Source organism: Marmota marmota, unplaced genomic scaffold, assembly GCF_001458135.2.
Source record: "Marmota marmota marmota unplaced genomic scaffold, marMar, whole genome shotgun sequence".
In the NCBI taxonomy this organism is placed as follows: Eukaryota; Metazoa; Chordata; class Mammalia; order Rodentia; family Sciuridae; genus Marmota; species Marmota marmota.
This window is the reverse complement of record NW_025999900.1, coordinates 58,521,930-58,533,686: the sequence shown is the minus strand read 5'-3', so window position 1 is coordinate 58,533,686 and position 11,757 is coordinate 58,521,930. Positions and strand designations below refer to the sequence as shown.

General features: G+C 59.0%; 1 protein-coding gene across 1 annotated transcript; it reads left to right on the top strand.

Moving 5' to 3' along the window:
- Positions 1 to 6,050: 6,050 nt before the first annotated feature.
- Positions 6,051 to 10,990, top strand: LOC125615349 (proline-rich receptor-like protein kinase PERK2). The gene is made up of 4 exons (XM_048799248.1): positions 6,051 to 6,257; positions 9,250 to 9,454; positions 10,048 to 10,162; positions 10,460 to 10,990. The coding sequence occupies exons 2-4, from the start codon at positions 9,381 to 9,383 to the stop codon at positions 10,910 to 10,912; spliced, it is 642 nt and encodes a 213-aa protein (XP_048655205.1). The 5' UTR covers positions 6,051 to 6,257; positions 9,250 to 9,380; the 3' UTR covers positions 10,913 to 10,990.
- Positions 10,991 to 11,757: the final 767 nt, after the last annotated feature.

Sequence of the window (11,757 nt, the reverse complement as noted above, 5' to 3'; positions counted from 1 at the left end):
GTCACTGGGGGCGCTGGGCCTGGTGCCCCTTCTGACATCCTGCCCTGCACCTGCCCTGCTAGCTGCCAGGCTGACCTGGCCGGCTCTGTGGGGGCCACTGCTCAGGGAGGGCAGGGGGAGCGCAGGGAGGACAGAGGGGACGCGGGGCCTTGGGGAAGGGCAGAGCGGCCAGGGCTGCAGGAGAGCCAGGGCTGGGGGGAGCGGGTCTGTGGCTGGAGCCGAGCAGGCGTTGGCACCGGGTGGATGACCACAGTTAATGGGGGGCAGAGGGGACCAGCTCACTGGGATTCTGGGCTGCTCCCCCACCCCCTCTCCTCACTCCCTCAACCCCCCCATCAGTGGAGAATGGACCCCGCCCCTGCCAGGCTGTGCCCATGAGCAGGCCCTAAGGGAGCCCCCCGCCCCCCGTCCTAGAAACCCGGGCGTGTGGAGCCCACTGAGCGCGGCAGTGGAGGTCCCAGGCTCTGGTCTTGGGTCAGACGAGGGTGGGGACAGGTCCCTGTGAGGGGAACCCGGGGTAGAGGGCAGAGGCCCCGCTCGGGCGCAGCTGAGAGCAGAGAGCCGGAGCCAGCCGTGTCTGGGTGACTCTCCAGGACAAGGAGAAGCCGGCGGGAGGGCCTCTGCCAGCAGGGACCGCAGGGCAGAGGCTCAAGGGCACAGAAGGGCCTGCGAGGCCACCAGGCCACAGGCAGGGGACTTGGGCTGAGGCTGGAGGAGCTTCTGGCAGGCAGCAGTGTGACAGGTCACTGTCACAGAGAAGAAACAGATGGCAGGAGGGAGGGAGGTGGGGAGGATGGCGTCCTCTCTGGGTTCATGGGCTGAGCCTGGGCCGCCGCCCTGCCCTGGGCTTGACCGACAGCCCCACCCTGGGGCCCGCACCTGGCTGCTGCTCCAGGGACCAAGGGTTAGGGTTAGGGGACCAGGGAAGCCCCGGGAGCCAGGCTCGGGCTTGGCACTTTACCAGAGAGCAGCGGGCAGCTCTCAGAGGGAGTGTCCTGGTCACACGGTGCGTTTGAGCATGCTCCCTGACTCAGAGGGCAGGAGTGGAGGGGGCCAGCAGCAGGGGTGGCGTCTGGGCACACCAGGTTCCACGCACTTTTTGTGGAGGGTTAATTTAATCCTCGGGACCCACTCACAAGGTCGAAGATGATATTTCACAAATGGGGAAACTGAGACGCAGAGAGGTGGAATAACTTGCCCAAGGTCTCACTGTTGGGAAACAGCTGAGTCGTCCTTCCAGGGAGTCGAGATCCAGACCATTCGGGAAGTTGAGTTGCTAGGACTTGGAAATGGATCAACAGGGTCCTATCGGGCAGGATATAGAGCTGGGAGGCTGTTCTTGAGGGACTCCATCAGCATCTCTGACCCTCCTGTGGCCTGGAGCAGGTGCTGGGACACCTTACCTGCAGCAGAACCTCGCTGCCCAGAAGCTGAGGTCCCTAACCCACGTGGCCCCCGAAAGCCATAGGCACGAGGCTGGGGCGTTGGCACAACCATGTGCTTCCCAGTGAGGGCTTATTCTGGCCTGAAGTGTCCCATGAAGTGCCCAGAGAACACACAGATGAGGCTGGGAGGGGCCGTTTCTCCTGTCAGCCCTGGTGGGTGCCGGTCATCATCAAGGGTGGCCCTGTTGTAGTCAGCACCTGGCTCTTCTCCTGGAGCGCGTCCGGGGTTAGGACCTGGTAGCAGGGCTGCCACATCACCTGGGGGACCCGGTGCACAGTGAAAATGCCAGGCTGTCATTAAGGATCATGAGAATTGCCAGGCGGGATAGCAGAGGAGAAAACAGAACGTGGCTCTTCAGCGCACAGACCCACGCGAGCACACACGGGGCCCAGGAAGTCCGGGCCTGGGTATCCCACTCTGGCCCGCTCCTCCCAGGCCCTCCGAGCTACCCCAGGGACACCTGCACAGCCCTGCTTGCTTCTCTCTCTCTCCCACGGACAGGCTTCGGCTACCTGCTGAGGACACACAGCTGGGGACGGCCCAGGTCTCTGACCTCTGCTCAGCCTCTGTGCCCTGGGGCAGAGCTGCCCGTCAACGGCAGTAGAACCAGTGAAACCCACCTTTCCAAAGGCCTGAACCCTCAGGGCCTGGATCATTAGGTGCAGCCAGAGAAGGGACCAGATCCAGCTTCCCTGCCCAGAATTCCAACCTCATCCTCAGAGCAGCCCCAAATGTTCCCAAGAGGGACAAAGCCAGCCTGTCTCCCGCCCAAGGGATGCTCAGGATGCAGAGTGAGGCTGCAGCTGTGGAGTCAATGGGAGACCAGCTGTGTGACCTGAGGAAAAGCACACAGCCTCTCTGAGCCTCAGGTTGCTCAAAGGCAGAGTAGAGAGAGGGTGAGGAAACAAACTTGGTCTGCTGATTCCACCTGAAGTTTCCGAGACAGGCATTTCTGGCCTCCTGCCCTGCTCACTGAGGGAGCATCTCCGCGGTCCATCTGGCCCTTCCCTCCGTCCTTGGCACATGAGAAGGCAGATCCGGCAGCAGCCCAGGGCCCAGTCCTGCTGCCCCCGGCTCACCCTTACCCTGCCCCGGGAAGGTTCTGGGCTGGGGAGTCACCAGCAGGTCCTGGGATACTCCAGGCCATCCCTGGCCCAGCTCTCCTGAGACCCGACCTCCGTGGGAGAGAAGTCAGACCCCGGGTCGTGGTCCACCGGGGGCTGGGCTTTCCAGTGTCCAGGGTCTCAGTCCCCTCCCGGCAGCACCTGAGAGGAACCACCCTCCAGAGGACAGAGGAGGGCCAGGCACTCTGACCTCAGGGGCCAGGTCAGGGGCAGCCGGGGACATCCCTGCTTCCTCCTGTCCCAGAGCCTTAACTCGAGGTCTGGGGGGACAGGGGAGTCAGGCCTGGCCGACTGGGTTCAAGCCACGTCACCTTCCTGCTCTGAACCTGGGACGCAAGTTGTCCCTGCAAGGCCATTGATTCTGCCTCCAAGACCTCTAGAGTCCCTCCTCCTCCCTCCGCTGACCGGCCTGGCCGCGGTCTCCCCAACCTGCACTGAGCCACCGCTTCCCTGCGCCTGCGGCTTCAGGCCCCTGCAGGCCGTTCTCCACGCGGCCACCAGGGGGAGCACTTCTCAGAAAATCCAACCTCCCCATTTCCCTGCAGAAAACCAGTGACCTGCAGGTGACTGTTCAGCAACGGGCTGTCCAGGGGGAAAGCTGTTCTTGTGGCCCTGGCCAGTTTCCATGGCGGGAATTCTCCCACTGTGGTTGACTTCAGGCTCCTAACAGTTTAACAACAAGGTGCCTGGAGGTGCAGCCCGCGTGTCACTGGGGCTGGTGGCCACTGCGTTAAATCACCAACGAAGTCAAATTCCCGCTGACGGGGCCCCGCCGTGGCCATCCCTCTCACGTTGGCTTTTCTGTCGCCTTTCCCTACCACAGGGCCTTTGCACCCGTGGTTCACTCTGTCCACCTTGCCATGCTCCCGGCTCTTACAGTGCCCTCTCCCTCTTGCCTTCTAGATCTCTGCTCAGAAGTCGCCTCCTCAGAGTGGCTCCCTGACCAATTACGGTCACCCCTTGGCACTCTGAGTCATCTCCCTCCCAGCTGGAATGTGACCTCCATGAGGGCAAGGACGGGGACAGATGGGTCCTGCTAGAGTCACGGTGTCTAGGATAGCAGTGCACACAGCAGGCACTCAATCGATGCATGGTCACCGGCAGAGGTCTGGAGAGACATGGCTTTGGGTTTGGGTCTCAACTCCCCCACCAACGAGGGTAGGCGTCATGAGTCATGTCTTGGAGTCTCGGTGTGCTCACCTGGGTGCTGGGGACGCCCTCGTAAGACGGAGCACGAGAACCTAGTGACAACCCGGACAAGAGGCTCGGGACGGTTGTGTCACTCCAGGATCTCAGAAGTGAGAGCGGCATCTTCGCCTGCACAGATCCCGTGACAGGCATCGTGCCCCTTCCATGGTGTCCTCCTGCCCTAGGCCAATCTGACCATGGGGCGTCGGCCTTCCCCTGGGCTGAGTCCAGATCTGTCCCCTGTAGTGTCCCCCCCCCGTAGTTCCAGCCCCACTGCTTCCCCATGTGGGGAGTCTCAGGTCATTAGAGCCACTAAGGTTGGGACAGAGGTTGATTGCGTCCTTTCTCCATAACGATAGCAAATAGCGAGGTGGTCAACTGGTGAAGAGGGAGGGCTGATCTGGCTCTCAGGTGTGGACATTCCCACCCATGACCTGTGGCTTTTAGGCCTCTGGACGGGGCAGCTGCACATGGCGAGCAGAGCCGCTTCCCTCAAGATCAGGATGAGAAAGAGAGAAAAAGGAAGAGACTGGGGTCCCACAAGCCCTCAAGGCCCGAGGACCCGCCAGTAGGCAGGGGACTTTAGGACTCCTAAGGGTCCCGCCACCTCCCAGGAGTGCCAAGCACAGGAGCCTTTGGAGAGCATTCCAGATCCAAATCACGGCACTGACAGAGCTGTGAACTTTGGCACGAAAAGATCACAAAGGGCAAGTCCGTCATCTCTCTTTCATCATGAACCGTCTGACCTCACCTGAGTCTTCACCTCACTGAGCCTGTTTCTTCCTCTGTAAAACGAGGTTAACAACACAGGGGGTCCCCCTTATCCCTGGAGGAGGCATTCCAAGGCACCTGCGGATGCCTGCAACTGTGATAGTACTGAGAACTCCGTAGACGGCGTTTTCTCCTAGGCATACACACCCTATGATGAAGGTTGATTTGTAAATTAGACCCAGTCAATAATAATAAAATGGAACAATTATAGAAATGTACTGTAGTAAAAGCACCAGCATCACTACTCCTGCTTTGGGGTCACTAGTAAGTAAGAGAAGCATTACCTGAACACGAGCCTTGTGATACCACAATGGCCAATCTGATAAGAGGAGACAGCTACTAAGTGACCAACAGGAGGGTAGCATACACAGCATGGATACACTGAATAAAGGGATGATTGGTGTCCCAGGCTAGATGGAGTGGGATAGCAGAAGATTTCATCATGCTACTCAAAAGAATGACATGCAATTAAAAACGTGTGAAATATCTATTTCTGGAATTTTCCATTTATTGTTTTTGGACCTCAGTGGTCACAAGTAACTGAAACCGTGGAAGAGAAACTGCAGAAAATTGGGGAGGGGGGGGCTACTGTCATGGCTACCTCTAGTGCTGTGGTAGATATTAAATTAGTCAATATACACAAAGCACTTAACACCAGTTGCTATTATTACTGTTATTCTGCATTCCAGCGTTTTGTGACCATTATTTGGTCCACAGCCATTTGTGGTTAAGGCCAGGCCTCTCTTGCATGCTTTCCAGCTAAGCAGGGAAACGGGCTAGTTCTGTCTGGGTCACCCACCCCCGCTTCACCCCTGTCCATTGGAGCTGTCCCCTCACAGCCCACAAGAGGGCGTCTTGGCCCTTTCCAAAACCTCCCTCAGGCATACCTGACCCTGGGTGGTCTCCATCCACCGGGATTGGAGGGAGAGGTCCCAAACCCGGGGGTGGGGGTGCTGAAAGTCTCCAGCTGGGGTGTCTCCTGTCAGTTTCCTGGGTGGCCTGGACTTGGCCCTTTTTCATATCATTTTTTAGGGATCCTGATGTTCTTAAAAATGCTGGCAGCAGCTGGGGACGTCAGTGAGGAGAGAGAGCAGGAGCTACGGGGGGGAGGGAGGGAACCAGGATCCAGGATGCCCTGTGATTTCCCCCAAGGTCCCTGGGGCTGTGACAACGTGCGCGGTCTCCCCTGGAGTATGGTTTCCTCCACGGCATCAGGGATTTTGCAGAGGGACTCGAGGTCACGAGTCAGTGGGCCTTGAGATGATCCCTGGGCCTGGCCCTTTAAAGGCAGAGCGTTTCCTCTGCTGGTGGCAGAAGATGCGGGTGAGGAATCCGAAGGGGGGGGCGGGACTCGCTGGGAACAGAGTGCATCCTTCTTTGTGCTGAAATGCCAGGGTCATGGGCAAAGTCCAAAGAAGCCATTAGAATTGAGACCGGTCCCCAGCCAACAGTCAGCAAGAGAACGGGACCCCGGTCCCACAGCCACAAGAAGCTGAGCTGGCAACCCACTGGGGACGTAGGAAAGTGGATTCTCCCCAGAGCCTCCAGAGCACAGCCTGGGCCTTGACTCTGGCCTTGTGAGGCCCAAAGAGAACCCAGTCGAGCCCTCCCAGATTCCTGACCCCAGCACATCTGAGTGGGTCCAGGAAAGACCCCAGGAGACACAGGAAGGACTCAGGCTAGATCCTGGGGGCTCTCGGGACCAGTTGCATGAGAAGCAAGGTCAAGGTGAGTTTCAAGCCACCACTTGACCTGTCCCAGCTCCGGCCAAGGGAACATACTTGGTGGAAACCCTGAGGGATTCTCCTGAGGGATGTGGGGCAGGAGGAGGGCCACCCACCTGCCCAGCAGAGCATGCTGGGTACGAGAGCTGCATGACAGGACCCCGCCCCGCCCTCAGAGCAGCATTCACCCTGGGGGGAGGCGGGACCCAGCAACTGGTACCCTGGGTGGTGGTTTGCTCCAGCCCTGGCAGGTTTCAGGAAGGTATGGCATGTCCCTGTGTGTCACCCTGTGCCTGCTGTTCTTATCCAGCCTGTGCCTCTCGTCCTGGGCCCAGGCCACCAATGCCTCTGACCTGGGAGCAGGGTTCTGGGACTCAGCCAAGGTCAAGGGACTGGCTGGCCCTTTTGAGAGCAACCTATTCTACCCCCCAGGACCCGCAGCAGCTGCCAACCTTCTCGATGACTCTGGAGGACGGGCCTGGCCTCCCCCAGGACGGGCGCCATTGAAAGGCTGTGCTTGTGACCTTGCTGCCCTCTTTTTCTGAGCAGGGCCCTTGATCAAGCCTCTGCAGCAAGACCTCATTGACCCGCAGACGCACAGGGCCCTGCGCGCAGAGGCCCCTGGTTAAGCCTCCGCCGCCACATCTTGAAACTCGCCGTCTTTTCCGAGTCAGGGCCTGCACTTTCTCTGCGCCTGGCCCTGCAGATTCTGGAGCAGCCCTGACCTGTGTCCTTGTCTGCAGAGTCTCAGCAGGAGGGAGAATGAACGCACCCATCTTCCCGGCGGAAACCTGTGGGCACCTCTGACCCAGGGATTGGGCACCAGGCACAGGGTTTGGTGCTTGGTCGATTCTTTCAAAGCATCTGAAGTCACCCTGGGGACGGGGCTGGGGGTCCTCCTCTTGGCCTTTACAGGCCTCAATCCCGTTGGTTTCTGCAAAGTAGGGATGACCCCAGCTGGGGCTGTCTCTTTCTGGTGGTCCAGCTGTGAGCCTCGGGGTGCAGGCTGTCACCTCAGGACCGGCAGCGCAAAGCCACCTGTTCAGTGGTGAACAGAGACTGGACCGCGGGGCCAAGGGAACCAAGGTCTCCACAGGACAGCAGCAGCTCCCACGCAGGTCCGTGCCTGCCCCACCCCCGGCCAGACAGTGGCCTCTCAGCTCTGTGACCTTGCTGCTGCGAGTCATGGGACAGGGGTGCAGGTGACGGACACCACCACAGGTTGGGAGTTAATGCTGGCCTTGACCTTCATGGGACCAGTCGAGAGGGAATCAGGTGTCCACTGCATGTGATGAGCGTCGCAGATACCGGAGTCCCCTTCATGTGCCCTCAGCATGACCACTGGGCACACCGCCCAGGCTTCCACTGCAGTCCTTAATCACCTTGCCTGAGCCTCCTCTGTCCGGTATAGAGGCCACGGGGGCCGGGCCCAGAGGGAGCTCAACGCCCAGCTCCGGACTCCCTCAACGGGCAAGTCAGAGGCCTGGCTGGGCGCTGTGGGCCGGCTCCCATCAGCCGGCTCCGCTCCCATCTCACTCCTCTGCTCCTTTGCTATGTTCTGTCGGGTCCTGTTATGGTTTGGGTGTGACTTGTCCCCTAAGTGGTGGAGGCTTGGTCCTCAGTGTGGCTGTACTGAGGTGGTGGAAGCCAAGAGGTGGGAGTGGTGAGGTCCCCGGGTGCTGCTCTTAGGAAGGGATTGACACAGTTCTCGTGGGACCCAGTTAGTTCTGCGGAGAGTGAATTGTGGTAAATGGCAAGCCTGGCCCTTGAATCTCTCTCTGGCTTTCTGTCATGTCATGCCATCTCTCCCTCTTGCATGCTTACCAGCCATGATGCCATCGGCCGTGATGTGACCCAAAGGGGCCCTCATCAGAAGCCAACCTATGGGCTTCCCAGGCTTGGACTTTCAGCCTACAAAGATTTCTACCAACTTCCAGGGTTGGACTTTTCTTTATAAATCACTCAGCCTTGGGTGTTTTGTTATAGCAATGGAAAACATACTGATACAGATCTCTTCTTAAACACACAATCAGAACTCAAATCCTCATCTCAGGACCTGTTTCTAGGGAACCTTCACCATGAATGGCCTATATTTCACCTTCATGACCTCACAGGAGGACTACCAGGACTGTCCTCCTGGGGCTCTTTCCTTCGGGTGCTGTTAGCAGTGTTAGTTCCTGGGGAGTGGAGGTAGCTGAGTCTGCTGGTGGCCACCAAACCCGTTGACCCTTCTTCCTGGGAACACATCTAGAAAACCTCTCCCAGGCTGCCTGGGGAGAAGTGGCCCCACTGCCTGCCTTCTGGTGGCAGGATGTGAGCATTAGTGACTTCACCTCTTGCAGGCCCAGGTGGTGGAAAGTCCCACAACCCATTCTCCGTCCTCTTTCCTCTTCTAGCTTAACACAGACAAAAGCTACAACCCCGGGGAGACACACTTCTGACCTGGCCGAGCTGCCCATAGAGGCAGCCTGGGCCCAAATCACCGAAGGGAGGAGAAGCATTTGCTGGTGAAGATCCTGGCCACATGCAGATGTTTCAAGAGGAAGGAAACCCCGCTGTTTGAGTCTTGGGGTTCATTTGTCACAGCAGCAAGCCTTAGCAAGGCAGAGGGCGAGAGGCGGGGTCTTGGTGCTTCCTGTTCTCATTGTCTGAGTGTCCTGAGCACACAGGCCCTTTAATCTCACTGCAGACTGGCTGCCTATAAGAATCATTATCCCCATTTTATGGATGAGCAAACTGAGGCTCAGAGTCACACGGCTAGGAGGAGACCGAAAGGGAATTCAACCTGACTCCAAAGCCAGTTTGCAGTACAGATAAAGGCCCCACATCTTTCTAATTCCCTCTCTAGATGCCCTTGTCCTGCATCCCAACCCCCTCACACCTCTGCCATGCCACTGCCAATGGCCAGGACCTGTCTATGGGCCTGGGGGCATCTGGGGCTGATATCAGGAAGCTAGGGAATGTCTTAGTCAATCTCCTCCCCTCCTCTTCTTTAGGCCACGGTTCCTGCTGCAGGGAGGACTCCCACTGTCAGCTAAGAAAGAAGCAGTCCCCACTCTGTCTCTGTGTGACAGGGTGTGGGATTTCCAAACCCAGCTATTCCTGTGGTCGGGGGTGGCTGAGAGGCATGATGAGGTATCAGCTAGGAGCCCTGAGAGACGATCGTCCAATTGAGAAAGAAAGCCAAGGTGTGGACTCCAGGTAAGCAGCAAGCAATCATGTAGTGTAAGTATATCCCACGTAGTATTTGGGACACACTTATACTACAGATAGTATTTGTCATTCATCGGAAATTTAAATCTAACTAGACATTTCTATATTTGATCTGATGATCCTTAGGTAAGTCACGCCAGGCTCATGAGAAAGGTTGACCAAAGAGAAGTTATTGAAGGGACAGGGTCAAGGGCACCAAGAGAGGAGGCAGGGAGAGGGAGTGGTGACCCTGGGGACTGGTGAGAAGCTGCCCAGCTGGAGGAGCCTGTCAGAACCGTGGCCCGAGACAGAGAAGCTACAGCAAGAAACACCCGGTCCTGTCCCCGTCCTGTCCACTGGAGCCTCCCATTGTCTGGACCCAGGCGCAAGCCTTATCCAATGCAGATGGCAAGAGGCAGGGCCTCGGGGCGTCCTGGGAACAAGGAAGCCCAGGCAACACCCTATGCCACCAGCTGGGCACAGAGGGTGGAGCCTGGGTCTGGCAGCACCTGGGTGGCCAGTGTGGTCTGAAAAGGGAACGAGGTCTTAATCCTCCTTGGGCTCTGTCCCCTTGATGAGACTTAGAGGACTTTCCCTGCCAGGTCAGACACAGACGGGGAGGGCAGGTCGGAGGCCCAGATGCCACACGCAGGCCCCAGCTTCTCCAGCTGCCTCTGCCGAACAAGAGGAGAGTCAAGGCCCAGCAGGTGCAGCCAGGTGTCCACGGGGCCCTCCGCCCTCATGGTCTTGCTCCATGGCTCATCGGGTTTTGGGGTCCTTCATCCAAAACCTCTCCCAAGATTTCTACCAACTTCCAGGGTTGGACATCCCCCACCCAAGCCCCCTGCCCCAGGAGCTGTCTCCACAGGCTTGTCCCACCCATGAGCTCCCTCCCAAGGCTCAGGTCCCTGCTCTGACCCCGCCCACTAAGACCCCTTGCACTGAGCTGCAGAAATGAGAGAGGAGAGGTCAGGAATTCTGAGCTGCTTAGACACTGCCCCTTGCCTCTCATAGGATGCAATCCAAACCTTGGTGACGGTGGCCGAGTGCCCTGACACAGGGCTGACCCCACTTTGCCCTACCCTGCCCCCTGCACTCCAGCCACATCTAGCTCCTGGGGGAGTCCCCGTAGGCCTGGACTTGTGCTGTGCCCTGGACCTGCATGCACCCACTTGTGCCCTGGACAAAGGCAGCCTGGCAGCTTTGAGACTTCTCAATGCCCACTCTGCGCCTCCTCTAACTCCCGCCCATCCTCCATCCCTCCCCCGCGACCTCCCACTCCCTGCATCCTCACCCCATCCTTCCTCCAGGACCCCACGGTCCCCTGGCCCCCTGCACTGGCTCCCCTCCCCCACCCCTCCTCCCTCGCCCCCCTGCTCCCTCTTCCTCTGCCTGGCTGCCTCCCTTGGGCAGGGCCATCCGCCCCACGTGTTGGCCTCTGGCTCTTGGTTGGGTTATGGCGTATAATTTGCGCCTTGAGGATGAAGATAATAATAGTTACATTTATTGGGCACTTGCCTGGAGCAACCTCTGCCCTGAACCTGCTCAGTGTGTCGCCTCATTTCAGTCCCACCCCACCCCCACCCGCCCCACGCCCCTGGAGAAGGGTGCTGCGGCCGTGACTCCTCTTCTGTGGGTGAGAAGTTGGGCACAGAAGGATGGGGCAGCCACCCAGCAGCTCCCAGGGGTGGCAGGAAGATGGAGCCAAGCCCGGCACCCACAGCCCCACACCAACTGCTCTCTGGACCTGCGGGGCCAAAAGGGCCCCTCGGCATCAGGTGGGGCACAGGTGGAGGCGGGACAGAGAAATCAGGCTGCGGGAGGTGTTTGGGGCTGACCCCGGAGACCCCACAAAGAAGACTGGGGGATGTGATCAACGGGCGCCTGTTTTTATTTCCGTAAGACCGGCCATTCCCTCTCGGGAAGCAGCAACCCTCGGGCCCCACAGACCCCTGGGTCAGAAACCAGGCCACTGGGCATCGGGGCCTGGAGATGATCCCAGGACGTGTGGCACAACAGACACTCGATCCTGTTGGGCCAAGAGTGACACTAAATATAGGGACAGAGGCCCTGAGGGCAGGGCAAAGTCTGAGAGGCCAGCTGGCCGGCCAGGAGGGCCCAGGGCAGGCCATGCGTCAGCCCGGTCAGCCTTGTCCCAGGAGTCCAGGCTGGCAGGGCCTGGCAGATGGAGGGCAGCCACCCTCAGGGCATGCCTGGCGGTCGTGGGCGCTGGGCCTGGGTGCCTGGGTCACACGCTCTCCGGGGCCAGGCCAGGAACTATGACGGTGCAGTTTGTCAGGGATGGCCGACTT

Excerpts from the sequence above, each read along its gene's own strand:
- LOC125615349 (XM_048799248.1), top strand. The coding sequence starts at position 9,381 with ATGATGAGGTATCAGCTAGGAGCCCTGAGAGACGATCGTCCAATTGAG. Across the intron at positions 9,455-10,047 it reads AGCCAAGGTGTGGACTCCAG|GTCAGACACAGACGGGGAGG; the intron begins GTAAGCAGCAAG and ends TTTCCCTGCCAG. Across the intron at positions 10,163-10,459 it reads GGCCCAGCAGGTGCAGCCAG|GATGCAATCCAAACCTTGGT; the intron begins GTGTCCACGGGG and ends TGCCTCTCATAG.